The sequence below is a fragment of the Papio anubis genome, chromosome 9 (genome assembly GCF_008728515.1).
Source record: "Papio anubis isolate 15944 chromosome 9, Panubis1.0, whole genome shotgun sequence".
Classification (NCBI taxonomy): Eukaryota; Metazoa; Chordata; class Mammalia; order Primates; family Cercopithecidae; genus Papio; species Papio anubis.
The window spans coordinates 69,540,115-69,558,568 of record NC_044984.1 but is presented as its reverse complement, the minus strand read 5'-3'; the positions used below and the strand labels follow the sequence as shown (position 1 = coordinate 69,558,568).

The 18,454-nt window shown below is 37.6% G+C and overlaps 1 protein-coding gene across 13 annotated transcripts in view; it reads left to right on the top strand.

Moving 5' to 3' along the window:
- Nucleotides 1–9,143: 9,143 nt before the first annotated feature.
- Nucleotides 9,144–18,454, top strand: part of KCNC2 (potassium voltage-gated channel subfamily C member 2) — a 171,169-nt gene continuing 161,858 nt past the window's right edge. For 12 of the 13 annotated variants that reach the window (XM_009181230.3, XM_009181231.3, XM_009181223.3 and 9 more), the window contains exons 1-2: nt 9,144–9,796; nt 11,005–11,710. In XM_009181230.3, the coding sequence (XP_009179494.1) occupies nt 11,024–11,710 (687 nt within the window). In that variant the 5' untranslated portion in view covers nt 9,144–9,796; nt 11,005–11,023. Of the gene's footprint in view, nt 9,797–10,640; nt 10,826–11,004; nt 11,711–18,454 lie in introns of those variants that run through there. The other variant, XM_009181222.4, reaches the window with a different exon arrangement.

The following is an 18,454-nucleotide window of genomic DNA, read 5'->3' as shown; positions in this document are numbered from 1 at the left end:
AAATCTCTAAATATTTGTTAAAAACATTTTAACTTTGTAAGTTTATTATATATCGTGGACTTTATAATTATCTAAAAAAATACTTAATTTGGAATACTGAAGAGAATGAAGCAGAGCTGAAAGTGGAAACATTACATCGTGAATGAATTGAAGGAAGAATCAATATCGTGAAAATGGCCATACTGCCCAAGGTAAATTCATAGATTAAATGCCATCCCCATCAAGCTACCAATGACTTTCTTCACACAATTAGAAAAAACTACTTTAAAGTTCATATGGAACCAAAAAAGAGCCCACAATGCCAAGACAATCCTAAGCCAAAAGAACAAAGCTGGAGGCATCACACTACCTGACTTCAAACTATACTACAAGGCTAAAGTAACCAAAACAGCATGGTACTGGTACCAAAACAGATATATAGACCTATGGAACAGAACAGAGGCCTCCGAAATAACACTACACATCTACAACCATCTGATCTTTGACAACCCTGATAAAAATAAGAAATGGGGAAAGGATTCCCTGTTTAATAAATGGTGCTGGCAAAACTGGCTAGCCATAATTAGAAAACTGAAACTGGATCCCTTCCTTACATCTTATACAAAAATTAATTCAAGATGGATTAGAGACTTAAATGTTAGACCTAAAACCATAAAAACCCTAGAAGAAAACCTAGGCAATACCATCCAGGACATAGGCATGGGCAAAGACTTCATAACTAAAACACCAAAAGCAATTACAACAGTAGCCAAAATAGACAAATGGGATCTAATTTTTGCAATCTACCTATCTGACAAAGGGCTAATATTCAGAATCTGTGAAGAACTTAAACAAATTTACAAAAACAAAAGCAAAAACAAACAAACAAAAAACAACCCTATCAGCAAAGAATATGAAGAGACACTTCTCAAAAGAAGACATTGATGCAGCCAACAGACACATGAAAAAATGCTCATCATCACTGGTCATCAGAGAAATGCAAATGAAAACCACAATGAGATACCATCTCACACCAGTTAGAATGGCAATCATTAAAAAGCCAGGAAACAACAGGTGCTGGAGAGGATGTGGAGAAATAGGAACACTTTTGCACTGTTGGTGGGATTGTAAACTAGTTCAACCAATATGGAAAACAGTATGGCGATTCCTCAAGGATCTAGAACTAGAAGTACCATATGACGCAGCCATCCCATTACTGGGTATACACCCAAAGGATTATAAGTCATGCTACTATAAAGACACATGCACATGTATGGTTATTGCAGCACTATTCACAATAGCAAAGACTTGGAACCAACCCAAATGTCCCCCAATGATAGACTGGATTAAGAAAATGTGGCACATATACACCATGGAATACCATGCAGCCATAAAAAAGGATTAGTTCAAGTCCTTTGCAGGGACATGGATGCAGCTGGAAACCATCATTCTCAGCAAACTATCATAAGGACAGAAAATCAAACACCACATGTTGTCACTCATAGGTGGGAATTGAATAATGAGAACACTTGGACACAGGGCAGGGAACATCACACCCTGAGGCCTGTCATAGGGTGGGGGGCAGGGGGAGGGATAGCATTAGGAGAAATACCTAATGTAAATGATGAGTTAATGGGTGCAGCAAACGAACATGGCACATGTATACCTGTGTAACAAACCTACACATTGTGCACATGTACCCTATAACTTAAAGTATAATAAAAAAAGAAACATCAGAAGTGTAGTAGAATAAGAATCCAATATCTAAAATTCTTAGTTATAGGGACTCAAACTCATACAGAGCAATTTCCTCTACATTTCCTACAATAGTCAACAAAACAACACAAATATTCAAGAAGACAAACTTTGTAGGCCAGACATTTGGATTCCAGCCTTATTTTCTCCAATTACTTGACAACTCAAGTAATCTTTCTATATCTACATTTCAGTAACTTTTTATACCTACATGTTCTTATCTATATAATGGGAATAATCATAGTTCATATACTATAGCATTATGAGAATTAAATGGAAGAATAGATGTGAATCATTTAGCGCAGAACCTGGAAGATGGCAGGTATACAATAACGACAACTATGATCTTTACTTGCAAAATAATCAGCATTGCAGTTATTTCATCATCATCGTTATCATCTTCCTTATCAAAATCACTGATCATTGCAAACCAGGCACTAAACTGGACATTGGGTATATAATTGTGACTAAGACACGCTTGATTCTGGCACTGACAATCTAGCATGTGAGACAAACAGTTACATAAGTAATTGCAATTCTGGCTTCTAGTTGTCTTGATAGGGGAAATAAAGGGTGCTAGAGCATATGCACAATATCTAGTCCACAAAGTACAATGTATTTTAGAACATCAAGGAAGCCTTGGAGGTAAAGCTATTTAAACTGAGATTTGAAGGACGAGTAGAAGGCAAAATCACTTCCTCAAGCCTTTTTATAAGGGCCCTAATTCCATGCATGAAGGCTCCACACTTATGACTTAATCACCTCTTTAATGTACCACCTCTTAACTCTATCATACTGGTGATTACCTTATATGAAATTTGAGGACACATTCAGACCATAGCATCAACTAAAAACACTCTTTAATTTATTTAACTCAATGTCCAAATGTAATTATAGCAATAAAAAGATTTAGATCATTTAGAGAATACTGGACTTTTTAAAGTTATATATCTAAATATGGTATTGAAATGGATTTTTTTCCAGCAGAAATTTGAAGTGTATTTTATATCTCTTGGAAACAATTCACTGTGCATTTTGGTGCATGGCTTAACATTTTCTTTGAGGGGTTGTTTTGTCATTCTAATCCATATTGGGGTTTTATACTCTTTCATGTCTGTTCCTCAAGTTGCATGATATTTTATACTATCTCATTGTTTGATTTATTTACAAAGTAAATACAAATAAAATTGAAAAGCAAGTTTCCATGGCATGGCTAAAGGAAAAGAATTTCAATGTTTACCTCAGTCTGGTTCCTCTTTAGAACTGCTTCTTTGCCCTGATGTTATTTTTACCTCCCTCAATTCTGTTTGAAAACTGCATGTAGTAGCTTTTCAGAAGCCTGCTTTTCTACTTGTCTAGATTATCTTTCTAAATAATGAAACTAAACTGGTGTGCTTAGACCTGCTTCCGTCTTATTGCAAGTCTTTTTCAGCATCCTCATTCCTTGAGCTTTTACTTTTATTTCCCGAGGAAATCAACCTGATTATTCTCAACATTTTTTTTCAGAAAAATATTTGTGACCTATGTTTTCCATTCTTCTCCTTTTGTACTAAACAAATTCAAACTCATTTTTTTTCCTTAAAAAATTCATTTTACTTGCCTATTTTGATTACTGGTTTTATCATATGCTATTTATTAAACAGAGGAAAGAGAGCTCTGAGATATTCTGGTGGTGGGTTTTCAATTCCCCAAACAATTGGGATACATTAAATTTGGTATTTATTTTTTGTCATGTCTATTATCTTCTATTTTCTATGCAAATCATTGTTCTGCATATATTCAAATCACAGCTCTGCTATTTACTCTTTGACCAGGATACAGGCATTAGAATTAAACACCTGTGGGTTTGAATACTACCAGCTGTCTCTTATTAGCTATGTGAACTTGGGCAAGTTATTCTACAATTTCAGCGTCAGCCTCCTCTTTGGAAAACACCAGTAAAAATGATAGGCTGATGATTAAATGGGTTAAATTCGAAGCTCTTGGCATTTTATTTTGCACTTAAGTACTTAAGTTTTAACTGCTGCAATTACAATAACACTGTTCTCTTCATTTAATCTGACAATCCTTTACCAAATATAAAAAATATGGTATTTCAGTATTTTCTTGGTAGACCTATCATAATAAATAATGAAATAATACATATAAGTATAGTGCCTGGAATTACAGTTTTTCCTTAATAAATGTTAGTTATCTTTTTGCCCCACTCTTCTCTAACATTTTCTGCAGATGGTATGTTCAAGTAATGTCTTGTCATAGTTTATAAATATTTGCTTTAATGCAACTTCCTATAGACAATGTTTCTTAAAATGTATGATGCTTTTTGAAAACACAGACTTATAATATTTTGCACCAAACCAACTGAATCAGAATCTCAGTGTGAAGATTTTTGCATTTTAAAAACCTTCTCAGGGGGTGTGATGTATTTTCAAGCATAGAACTTTCCCATGGCTGAGAGGTCATAAGAAAATATAGATTGAGCAGATCTACAGAGTTTACAATGTGATAGAGTAAGCCATACATTTACTCTATAAATAATGAAATAATTATTGGTAGAAGGAGGTAAAGTACTAAAAGTATAGGTTATAAAATTATTCAAATATTCGAGTGTCTTAGTTATCATCCACGATCTGTAGAGGAACAAGAACAATAAGAAAGCAGAGTACACTTTATTGATATCTGCCAATAATTTAACGCTTAGTGTTATGACAATCTCCCCGGGAAAATCTGCTCATATTACCCCCTTTGTAAATTACAATGACCTCAGATAGTGTGATGTGAATAATGAGCTGCTCTATTTTCTAAAGTCTGTCTGTCTGTCTCTCTCTCTCTGCATCCATCCACCTACTATCTATCTATGTATCTAGCTATATATCTATCTATGTATCTATGTATGTATGTATCTATCTATCTATTTATCTATCTACCTATCTATCATATCTATCATCTTTTATCTATTTAAACGAATGACTGATGAAGAAGGCTATGACCAAGAATTGCTTTTCAAAACAAGGCTATTTTTTACTCTTATTTTTAATGCTTACCAATCAACGTCATCTTATATTTATGGAAATTTGTTTTTCGCTTTCTTTAAAATGTCTTTTTTCAGCACTCTTACATATCAATTCTACGAGTATACAGCAAGCTTAAATTGACTAAACACCTATGTTATTATGCTAGATATTTATGCAGGGCCTCTGCAAATACGTATTTCTTACAAACCCAATAGTCAAGTTGTAAAATTAGTAATCCATGAATTCATCATATGTAGGTCTATTTTATTATAATCATCACAAAAATAGTGGATCCTCGAACAACATGGGTTTGAACTGTGCAGGCCCATTCATACGTGGATTTTCTGTCACCTTTGCCATCCCTGAGACAGTGAGACCAACTTTTTCTCTTGCCCCTTCTCCCCAGCCCACTTAATATTAAGATGGTTAAAATGAATACCTTTATGATTATTCACTTACACTTAATAAACAGTAAATATATTTTTATTCCCTATGATTTTATTGATAACATTTTTTCTCTAAGTTACTTTATTGCAAGAATATAATATATAATGCAGATAACATTCAAAATATGTGTTAATTGACTGCCTTATTGGTAAGCCTTCCGGTCAACAGTAGGCTAGGAAAATTGTTAGAGGGTCAAAAGTTATACATAGATTTTCCACCGTGTGGGGATCAGTGCCCCTAATCTCTGTATTATTCAAGCGTCTACTGTAATTAGTTTGGGTAGGAAAAGAGTGTATTGTGTAAATGTCATGGTGTTAATGTGTCCCCTCAAATTCATGTGTTGGAAACTTGATCCCCAGTGTGGCAGTGTTGGGAGGTGAGACTTGGGATGTTCTTAGGTTATGAGTACACCACCTTCAATAAATAGAATAGTGCTGTTCTAAAAAATTTCAGGAGTGGGTTCTCTCTCTCTTCTGCAATGTGAAGACAAAGAATTTGTCCCTTTCTTGGCTTTCTGCCTTCCACCATCTAAGGATGCAATAAGAAGACCCATACCAGGTGTTGGCACTTTGATCTTGGTCTTCCTAACTTCCAGAGCTTCCAGAGCTTCCAGAGCTGTGAGGGAATGCATTTCTGTTTTTAAAAATTACACAGTCTCAATTATTTTGTTATAGTAGCACAAATTGACTAAGACAAGGTACTAGCTCATTTACAGATAGTTAGTACATAATTATATACACATAAATATATACAAAAATATATATTATTTGTTATAATACTTTATATATCAAATATAAAATATATATGTGTGTATATATGTGTGTGTGTGTATATAATCCGGATAATCCTCTATTATGTCCTCTGAGTTGGCTCCTAATACTATTACTTATTGTACTGAAGGTGTGTGTGTGTGTGTGTGTGTGTGTGTGTGCGCGCGCGCGCATGACTGGCATATATATCTCTCACCACGATGTCAACTAGTTAAGACTTATTTTCATAGAATTAGGGTAGAGCTCCAAGAAAGAGAGAGGAAGGGAGAGAGAGAGAGAGACAGAGCAAGAGCGAAGAAGCATACCAGACCATCTGAAGCCTGGATTTGGAACTGGTACATCAGCACTTCCATTCCGTTCTATTGGCCCAAGTAAGTTACAAAGACAACACAGATTCAAGAGCTGGAGAAACAGACTTGAAGGGAGAAGTTGCAAAGTCACATTACAAAGGTCCAAATCTGTAGGGAGCAATGAAAAATTGTGATCATTCTTTAATCTACTGCAGAAGAATTTTGTATATGAATATATTACTTTTTGAGAGTGAAGAATATTTTTAAAATCCTCACATTAGACTTTAGAATAATTAAGTTGTTCAAATGGTAAACTTTTGCAAGTATGTCATTCTGACAGTCACAGAGTGCTTCAAGAGATCAATTCACATTTCTGATGGTGACGTAGTGCTTAGTTTCTGTAGCCTTTCTGTGATGCTGACTCAAGAATTATAAAGGAAGAAGGATTTCAGTTGCTTCCCTGCAAGGGGTAATGTCCGCACAGTTTTCTAAATCGTTGCTCCACACAGACCACAAAGGAAACCACAAATGTTTTCCTCCCTCAGTTTTCCATTGCCATTTTTCAAAGCTTTGCTTTCTTTTCACTTTTATCTGAGTTTTACGGCAGGATCAGTAAAGTTCGTTGGCTGGAGGGGTTTTCTGTTCTCTTCTCTCCTGTCTTATATAATGGAGCCTGGATATTTGTTTTAGGTTCTTCCCTTGTTCTATTGACCAGCAAAAAATAAAAGAGACTGTATTTTATTCCTTGCTTTGTGTATCAATTCTCCATTGACATGCACATCTCATCCTTTTATCTTCCCACATTCTTATTTTCAAACTTATCTGACACGTTCTCTAATTTCACATATAATCCTTTTTGAATCACAAGGAAAGTGTGAGTTCTTCGGAAAGATGATCCTCCTATCAATGTGATTATTTCTAGATAGCTTATAGAACCTTGCACCCAAATCGACTCATTAGATCTTTGTTGTTCCATTTTCCTCCCCATGAGTACTTTGCATTATCTTTTCCTTTCTTTTTGTTTTCTCTCTAGTTGTCTCATAATGCAACTAATATTATGAGACTAAAAGTTTTCATTACTGATTCCTGTCATCTGTATGAGTTATCTTTTTACAGTCTTGCAATTTAATGTGAACATTTTCTCCATTTAAATTCAAAGGGGGTAATTTATGTGAAGAATTTTCAACATAGTATGATCTCAGTAAATATCTATTATTATTAATGCTTCTGTTGCTATTACAGTTGTTAATTTATTCTAAAGCAAACCACATTCCCCCTTTTCCCTACTGAATTTACATTAGCCAATATAAGACATCATCTAGACAATGGAAGAATGACTGTTAGAAGGTGAGTATACTTTCTCTTTGTAATTTTTCTGGCAACTGAAATTTATTATCATTATCATTTTTGGAAATACCTCAGTGATTGGTAATTGTAAAAAATTAAAATAATTTTCTTCACGTTAAAGCCTTATACATTTTTGTGTATGTTAGTAATTCACATGCTGGGTTCACATTGTCTTTACACATTTACTGTCAAATTGTCAGTAATTTAAAATATAAATGTGTATATTACATTTTTTTGCATTTATTTTCTAGATCTCAATGACCTTCCAAAGACCTTTTAGTTCTCTACTTTTAATGTGTCATAACAGATAGATGTTATTTGGTGAATTCACATTTTACTACCTGTCTTCCCACCCTCTATATTGCTAAAATGTTCTTATTAATAACTCATAAATCTTGCTCTTTCTAAGCCATAGTATCATATCAATACTTGTTTATCAAAGACATATTCTTCCACAGAGGACCTGGTGTTTTCCCTACTGGGTGGGTGGACTTCAATTCTAACAAATTATGCCTGTAGAATAGTGTCTGCCTTCCTTTTCTTTCTTTCTTTCTCCCTTTCTTTCTTTCTTTCTTTCTTTCTTTCTTTCTTTCATTCTTCTTTCTTTTTCTTTCTTGGAATATGCACACAGATACACACACACACACGCACACATGCACATGATCTGTTTGGTGATGAGGCCTGTTATAGGTTGAATAGTGCCCTTTCCCCTCATAAAAGCTGTATTGGAGTCCTAACCTTCAGTACCTCAGAATGTAACCTTATATGGATATAGAATCTTTATAGAGATAGTGAAGTTGAAATGGGATCATTTAGGGTGGGCCCCAATCTAATATAACTGATATCCTTATAAAAAGAGGATGTTTGGACACAGAGACAGGTATGCATGGAGAGAAAATAGTCAGAAGAGGCACAAGAAGAAGATGCCTATTTATAAGCCAAGGAGAGAGGGCTGGAACATATTCTTCTTCCAAAACTCTTAGAAGAAGCCAACCCTAACAACATCTTAATTTTGTATTTGAAACTGGCAGAACCATGAGACAATATATTTCTGTTGTTTAAGCCACCCAATTTGTCATACTTTCTTATGGCAGCCCGAGCACACTAATACAAGGGGAAATGAAAACTTGAGAAAGGGTGAAATTGGCTTATTAGAGAATTACTTGGTTACTTGGGTATCTGTGGCTTTTCTCTTCAGCTTCAGACAAAAAAACAAAATGAAACAAAATAAAAAAAACAAACAAAAAAACTGGAACTTGTACTTTGTAAAGCATTATCTTTCTGGGATAAACTTCTAAAACTTGTTTTGCTTTAGATAACAGTGGTGTGATGGCTAGAGACGGACATTTGATTTGAAAAAGCAAGCCAGAGGCATGCATAAGACATAAGAAACAATATTTACTGTCACCTGTAAGTACACCTCTCTCTCCGGTCAGCTGTCATTGAGAAAAAAAAAAAAAATGCAATTGGTTTTAGATTCTCTCACTTGTTGGGAGGGGTGGGGCATGGCAAGGGGTGGGGGAGAAAGAGAGGGTGTGGAGAGTAGGGTGTAAATAAGGCAGGCAGAAGCTCCAGAGAGGGTGGAGACAGAGCTTCACAGAAGAAAAATATGTGAACCTGGTTGGTACAACATAGCTTCTCCAGACCCACCCACCCTTTCCCCAGCTCTGTGCTTTGGCTGACGGCGGGAGGTTGACGGCGAGTGGTGCTGAAGGGACAGCTCCAGCAGCGGCTGATTTGGGGGAGAAACAAAATCTGCAGATGGAATCGGAGCAGGGCGACTTCACCTCCAAGTGGTGAGCTCTCCTGACCTCCGGCCAGTCTCCGCTCCATTCACGGCCAGCCGATCTGCCCGCTCCCGGTGGGGTCGGGCAGTGCCGGCTGGACCCGCCCAGAGCTCCATGGTTTGCCCAACCCTGCGCGATGGTGACTCTGGGCGCGGAGGTTGGCGACTGGCAAATCCGCAGATCACAGAATGAAGGCGGGGAGCGCGGCCGGCGGCCGGCGGGGGCTTTGTCCCCCACCCCAGCGCCCAGAGAAGCGGCTCAATCACCTGAATCCGGAAAACGCCAACAAGTAGTTTCTCGTCGGAGAACGGCGGCTCAGCTGGGCGCCAAGACTCAGTCCTGCTGCCCAGAGAACCTCGTCCACTCAGAAACCAAAGCAAAACCACTTTTCTCTCGGTCTCCTTAAGGTATCTGGAAATGGGGGTGGGGGTGGTGAAAGGGGGCATTTCCTGGAAAGGGCTTGTTGACCCTGCAGGCAGGCATCCCCCCTGCTCCGCCTTTCCGCAATAGAAATGTAGAGATGAAGCCCTGGGGAGAGGTGGCTGGGAGGCTGGAAACAGGGACACTGTCAGCGAGACTTCCACATCAGGGACCCAGGGGGTGTGCCTCCAGGCAGCTTTTCCCCCGAGCCTCGCCCCTCCTAGAAAGCAAATCCCCCACCCTCCACACCCTAAGGGATTTGTTTTTCTTGGGAAGGGGGATGGGTGGGATGCACTGATCACTTCTATTCTTAAAGATGGATCCTAGTTAGTTGTTTCCTTTCCCAAGTAATAATAATATCAACAACAACAATAATAATAATGTGAAAAGGAAATTGAATAAGGAAGTCAGTCAGAGGTCTCCTAGGTGAAAAGCAACAGCAGAGATTTTTTTTTTTTCTCTGACTTCTGCGTGGTCTTTTTGCATGGTCTGTGAGCAAGTGTAGAGGTGAACCTAGAACAGGTTGCGCAGAAGGCACTGCCTGAGCGCTAGGGAGTAGCGAGGGGTCTGGGGTTGACCTAGGGTGGGTGTGGAATAGGGGCTCTTCACAGGGTGGGGAGAGGGTGTGCTCTCACCCAACACTGTCAAGTTGCCTGAGGAAAACCCCCTGCCTAAGGAAATTGCATCCAGGCTAGGGGAAGGGGAGAAAGAGGAGGGTCTTGGAGAGTGGGAGTGAGAAGCCAACCAGGGGAGGAGGAGAGAATGGGGCAAAGGAGGGGGAGAAAGTAGGCTTAGAGGGAGGGAGAGGGTGTTTGGGGAGGCAGAGAGGGGGTTAGGGGCTGGGAGCAGGTTGGACTTGAGAGGGAACAGAAAAGAGGAAGAGTGGAAGGTGAAAAGATGAAGGAGAAGAGATCAGAGCCAAAAAAAGGAAAGCGGGAGGCAAGGGAAACGGTGTCATGAAAGGTCAAGAAAGACTTGGACTGCTGTCTCCGTAGTTCTCTGGAAACCTGGGAAAGGTGTGATGCAAGAGGCGGGGACAACGCTGGACGCTGATCCCCTCCGGGGGAGGGTCCTTTGCCCCATGCCTGTCTGCCAACCCTGCATCCCGGGACTCGCTCTGGGTTGGTGGTGGGGGTCTTGGTGTGTCTTTGACGGCCAAGATCTTTAACTCGGCGCTGTGTTTGCCTTTCCCCAGTCATGTCTGAGTCACAGAGATGGGCAAGATCGAGAACAACGAGAGGGTGATCCTCAATGTCGGGGGTACCCGGCACGAAACCTACCGCAGCACCCTCAAGACCCTGCCTGGAACACGCCTGGCCCTTCTTGCTTCCTCCGAGCCCCCGGGCGACTGCTTGACCACGGCGGGCGACAAGCTGCAGCCGTCGCCACCTCCACTGTCGCCGCCGCCGAGAGCGCCCCCGTTGTCCCCTGGGCCAGGCGGCTGCTTCGAGGGCGGCGCGGGCAACTGCAGTTCCCGCGGCGGCAGGGCCAGCGACCACCCCGGGGGCGGCCGAGAGTTCTTCTTCGACCGGCACCCGGGCGTCTTCGCCTATGTGCTCAACTACTACCGCACCGGCAAGCTGCACTGCCCCGCAGACGTGTGCGGGCCGCTCTTCGAGGAGGAGCTGGCCTTCTGGGGCATCGACGAGACCGACGTGGAGCCCTGCTGCTGGATGACCTACCGGCAGCACCGCGACGCCGAGGAGGCGCTGGACATCTTCGAGACCCCCGACCTCATTGGCGGCGACCCCGGCGACGATGAGGACCTGGCGGCCAAGAGGCTAGGCATCGAGGACGCGGCGGGGCTCGGGGGCCCAGACGGCAAATCTGGCCGCTGGAGGAGGCTGCAGCCCCGCATGTGGGCCCTCTTCGAAGACCCTTACTCGTCCAGAGCCGCCAGGGTAAGGCCAGAATCGACCCCTTCCCTGCTGCTTCAACTTCTCCCAACTCCCTCCCCAACTTTCTGTTCTTTTCCACCCCAGGGCCTCAGGGATGGGGGTAGAAGAGACCTGGGACTTCCTAGCGATGCGGTTAGAGGCTCATCCTTTGCAGGGTAAACCCAGGGACCCTGGCCACCATCCCACCCAGTACCATGTTTCTCCTCCTCTTCTCCCAACTCAAACGGATTTACTTTAGCAGATGGGACCTACAGGGCAAATGTCGACTTCTCTGTGCACGTCTTCTGGACCTTGTCCTGAAACGGGTATGAGGATTCATCTCGAATTTCTCCCTCACTCCTTTGTTCTAACTTTTCCTGTAGCTAAGATCTCTTTTCTGGCCTCCTGGTCATCCCTATTTGACATTTTCAGTTTGGCCCCTTCACATCTGACTCACCCAGAGCAGTGCTCAAATTAGGGATTGATTCTGAGGACAGAGGAAGGGGAAATGGAATATATCTATGTGACTGGGGAGATGGAGGGAGGAAAGATTTGCCAGGAGGTTTATTTTGTAAAGAGAATCTCCAGAACGTTGTTTGGGCCTGTCACTTTCCAGGGGAGATGAATACTAGGATTGTTTCCGTGAGTTGACCAGAAAGCCCACTTACACAGGGAATTTTGAGCCTGGTCCCTTTCTCTTTGGGTTGTATCTCTGATCCTTACAGGTTGAACATACATTAACCCATTAACCACTTTGGTGATCCTAGTTCTGTAAATCTGAATAATTAAGATAGGAACAAACTTTATTTTAATTTTAATATTGTGATTCCAGCCTCAGTGTTCTTTTTTGGGTTCTAGTATAAATGACAGCTCAACTTTAATCCTTGACACTCCCAATTAATTCTTCAAAATCTCATGAAGAGATTATAAAAGTAACCAATAATGGTTTCTCTGGTGGAAAGGAAATAAAGACATATAAATAACCACAAATTACACAGTATGTGAACGGTTTTTAATTACATGTGAGAACAAAGTACTGCATTTGGTTAAATCTTTGCAACTGCATGTGTCTGGTTTGCTTCTGACACCCAGAAAACGCACCCCATGGGCAGAATGGGAATTCTCCCAACTTTACTTTGGCTCTATCTTCATTATTTTCTTCCTCTGTATGTCAGAAGTGTCTGCATCTGAGATGTTATGCAGCTATCTACTAATTTGTCAGAAGATGTGCTTCTGATAACACTTTGGAAGTCTGTGGATGTGTTTTGTTTACAATGTGAAATAGAATATGAAAGAGACAATTTAAAGCATTGCTACTCTTTTAGATTTGGTATTTAAATGCATACATAAATTCTAGCATGCCTACATACACATATTTGAACATAGAATTAATAGCTTCAACTTGGAAATCCTTTTTTTTCTTTTTTTTTTCTGGCCCACCCCTTCAATAAATCAACAAAAGAGTTTGGGTTCGGGGGGGGGGGGGGGGAAAAAACCTAAATCAACCAAACAAAACCACAAGTGCATATTTATTTAAATTAAACCACAGGCTCATGACCATTACATCTGTGCATCTGTGTTTCTTGGATTCCAGCTGAGTGTTATAGAGCTCTTTCCATTTGGTGGCTAAAAGGATAATCTGAATTTGTTTTCAGGCCCATCGTGTGATTCCTTTTTCCAGATAATGTGCTACAAAAGGACAGAATGTTTTATTATTTTTCCTTATGGTAACATAATACATTTTATTGTAGGCCAGATTGCATAGCAAAAACTTTAAGAAGGTGTTCAACTTTTATCATTGCCATGAAATTTGATTCTATAGATTATTGGTCAAAAGGATAAAGCATTGACTTGAAAATTGTGTGTTTAAAAAACATTTATTATGATATTTCATTATAATAATATTGAGGCTTTGATCTGCATCTGTTTTAGGTGAGAAAAGAATATACCAAAATTGAGACTGAAACAAGGTCAAAGAGCAAGTAGAAACAGAATCAGCTAAGAATCATAGACCCGAAAAATTTATTTGAGGTCACTTTTAGTCAAGACCCTTTATATTGTAGATGAAGAAAATGAAGACTGCAGATGCTGAGTGATGGCCAAGGTTATACATCAAGTTAATAGCAAAGCCAAAATTATCCCAGAGGTCTCATGACTCTATCCTCAGGCCCTTTCTAACAAAACTACTGATTATAACTGGACTGGATTGTGAAATCTCTGCAGATCACATTGCTCTTGAGATTTAATGCGGCATAAGACATTCACTAGAATCCTAACTTTGAAAGGTCATCTATGAGTTTTAAAATATGTGCATTCCAGGACTTTCGCTCCTAGAATTTTTACCCTTTACCACCCAACAGTAGAATAAATATATGCGACTTGAATTAACTTCTTAAAATGAATCCTGTTTGAACTTTCCATTTTTATTGACCAGTCAGTGTTTAATGTTTGGCTTTCTTTTGTGAGTCTTGTCTTCAGGGAAATCTCTTCAAATTATTAGGGGTTGGCTAAAAAAAGGTAATCGTAAGTCACCATTCTACTTAAAAGTGACTTAATATTTTTTCCTGAGCACTTTTAGTTAAGATGATAACCTGACAATGTTATCTGACTAGTTTGAAAAATAGAGTTACATGTGGAGGCCACAAGTTGAAATTATATTTTGCATGGACACAATTTGAGGAAACATAAAATAATTATCAAGTGGTTTGCTTCAGTTGTCTTATTATCATGAGTCTCAGTCTTAATAGAAGTATTTGAAGTTTTATAAACACTCTTACTTTTTAACATTAGCTCATCTTTTATTGAAATGTTTGACATGAAAAATTTTAACTCTCTGAATTCCCTTTTCAACTCATTATACTTGTTTCACAATTTTCTTTTTTCTCCAATATTGAAAAGATTAGATCAGTTATATAATAGATGTGCTTTGTTTGTAACTTTTATGATTTAAATGACAGACAAAAACAATGGTGATAGGAACTGAATAATTAATTGGATTTTGCAACCCTGCATTTTTGCCTTCTCTTTTGGTTGGCATGTCCCTCTCTTCTATGATTTTTAATTTATTAAGTAAATACATATTTGAGGGGTCTAAATTGTTCTATTTCAATTGGTAAATAAGTTTATATCTTATACATTGAAGCTTTTATTCTTAAGAATAGTATTTAAAAATAGAAGTTTATAAAAATTCAAATATAAGTTGTCATGGAAACCTGTTGTGGAGAAAATGAGATCAGGAAAATAATGAGAGGTTATTTTGTTGATACTAGTGAGTGACATTTACAAATAGTAAAAAGCAAGGATGTATACATATACTTGTAAAAATGTGATGCACTGTATATTTTCAATTTAATATGTAAGTGTTAGAAAAAGGTAAAGCTTCTATGTGCTTTCCCTTGAAGAATGTATCATATATAAGAGGACGGGCACCAGGCAGAAATTCCTTGATAGAGTTTCTAGATTTTTAGAAGTTTTTAAAAATGACATAAGGACAAAATACTAAAATAAAAGACAATTTTGAAGAATCTGTTTGGAATATTAAACAGCTGAGAGCAGTTATAAGTTTCTCTTTCTCTTCTTTCACTTACTTTTTAATAGGGTGGGGGAGATAATTGAATTCAGCTCTGTTTTAGAGTGTTGGCTCTTCCTTGGTGATTTATGCATATCTTTGATTACTTGATAGATCTTCTGTTTTTTACTTTTAAAGCACATTTTAGAAAAGAAAAAACAAAATAATAACTGCCATGGAACCCCACTTAAGATGTTGGCTTTTTGATATGTTTCTAGCTCTTTCACAAACATTCCCCTGACCTTTATCTCATTTACCATTGTTGAAATACAATATGGGTTGTATATCATATACAATCCTTCTGAATCATACATGGATTATGATAGTGAATCTATACTTTTTTAAATCTTGAAAATATTCACGTTATTAGCATTATAGATTATTTCTACAGCATTGCTAAAACATACTCCTTAGAAGCCATTAACATGGAAATTTTAATTTCTAGCATTAGACTCAAATTTGCAAATATTTCATTTACTTTGTATGGGCCACTTTTTCCTCTTGCCACAAAACAAAACAAAACAAGAAAGAAATGATCTAAATAAATATTTGCTAGTATTAAATGTAGCACTTGATTTTTAAAAATTATAATAAGGTGTAGGAACAATTTGAATGATGTATTAAGATTAAAGGAAGAAAATATATTAAATCTTGCTTGGTAAGAGTGGTTCTAATTAAATAATGGCTAAATATAGCTTATCCATAAAATATCGTCAATTATTAAAATTTTAGAAAATTCATTTATTCAATGAATATTGATTATGTAGTCACTGTAGACTGGAAACTATGAAAAGTACTGGGAATGCATGGAGAAGATACAGTCCTTTGCCTTCAGTGAGCTCACCTCTCTATTTATAATAAAATATTTCCTAAAGGCATTATCTATTAAATAAAAAAAACAAGATTACGGTAAATAAAATTCTAGAGGTGTTAAAAATGAATTTTCCTCAAAAAAAAAAAAAAAGATCTCACATAGGAATATTGCCTGACACATGCAGTAAAATATTCCTTTTAGAAATGATGATGTTAAGGTATTATTGGTCTTTATTTTATTACAAAATATTAGGATCTTTAATTCTTTATTTTTCTGTTTTCATAATGACTTACAGGCTCTCTCCTTACAATATAATGAAGACTGTACTTATATCAAACAACAATTGAACTATTTGGGTGTGTGGACAAGTTTATTTTATTATTTCCATTTAATTACAAGTCATGACCAACCACATGACAATGCATACTCAAACTTCATATTCATCAAACGAGTCTGCTATAATAGTACAGTGTGTTTGCACTTTCCAACTAAGCATTTAAGTGTCTTTTCACCTTTTCAGGGCCACTAGTTAAAAGGTTTATAAATAAATTTAATTTTGTGCTTGTATTCTGAGCATTGGATAGAATCAGAGAGTACCTGATTTAATTGATCACTAAAATAATCAAGTAAATTTAATTGCCAATTAAATATATATACTAGTAATATACACATGAGGTGACCTGATTTATGGCTGGACATTAGGTGTGCAAAAAGTGAATGTACTTGGATAAATTAGGTATGACCTTTTTCTCTAATATTTTGCTAAGAGCTCATTTGTAGAACTGAGTTGACACAATTAAATAAAAGACAAGGAAAGTTTTTATCTTTGTCAGTGAGCTTATTTTCAAAATAACTGAAAAGGAAGGTATAGATCAACCTTTTTGTAGTTTCCCATTTGAAAATGTTTATCATTACCATCAATTTTTACTACAACAAATAAAGTAAATGTGATTTTCAAGTCTTGTATTCTTTGAACTTCTGAGTCATATATTCTTTTTATTGTGGGAACCTTTAGAAATGTGTCTAAATAAAATAGTAAAGAGCATTAAAGATAAACACAGATCTGTAGAAGAAAATATATAGTGGCAAAATAGTCCAAAAAATTATCATCAATATATTCCATAAACTTAATTCAATTCTGGTTGAAATATGAAGGGCTTTTCTTTATATTCATAAGAGCAGTCAAGATATTCTTTTAAGACAGAAAAGCACTGCTTTTTTGCCTTCCGTGTAGGTTAAGGGATGGTAATAATCTCAACACTGTGTAGTCAATATTTTCATGGAAAGTGAATAGAATGTGAGTGTTGGGAGGAGAACAGAGCAGGACTGGATATTACATGGAAAAAGAATTGAAAAACGATTGAGACCTATGAGACCTACGCTCCAGCACTGATTTCAACACTAGTTGTGTGACCTTGGAGAATTTACTTCATCTTCCTGAATCTTGATTTCTTTTGCTTTATTCTGAAAAATAAAACACAAACATTGAGATGACAAATTGGACTAGATAGTGTCTAAAGTTCTTTTCAGCTCTAAAATGTTGAGGTTTGTAAGACAGTTATTGCTAAAGATTCTGGGGGAAAGAGGAAGGGACAACATGTTCATGCCCATTCTGATTGCACTCCAAGGACCATCACACTAATAAGGTAAACCAGAATCTTTTTTTGTTTTGTTTTGTTTCAATTTTCATTTGTAACTTTCTGCCCTTTTTTTTCCCCTACAGCTGTTGGGTAGCTACTGCTGTGGTTACCATAGAAACAGGTTAGCTCCCAGCTTCCTGTTTCCATTGAAAACAGCTTTCTCTCAACCACATATTGATCTCAGGAAATCATTTTGCTGTGGCTCTGGCATGAAACCCATAAAGATGATCGGCTCTGTCATTTCTTAGGTCTAAGATTCAGTGCAGGTGTATATCCATCCACCTGCAAGGGTAACCGATTAGATAATCTCAGTCTTATTTTCACTTGAAAAGTATCTTGTCAACAACACCATGTTTTCCCCCTTTTCATATTTTATATAAAAGGGATAGTCTTATTCTCTTGAGGACTTACACTATGCCTAACACATTTAAGTGTTTACAAAATAGTGTCAAATTATTCAATTCTAATCTCTTTCATAACCCATTCTATCAGAATAGACATAGAAAATAGTGTGCTGTCTAGCACACTTCTTAAGTTAAAATTATATTTTGTTCATAATGTTCATATGTTCATTAAGATATATTTTAATGTGCTGACTAGTGAAGAGTATTTAAAATGAATGTGCATGTATAGTGTATAGTGCTCCATATTTCTCTTTTGAGAAAATATTTTTTCTATTTTAGGGTATATGTATCTACATAAAAAGAATATATATTCACTGTTATAATACAGATACATACTCAGGG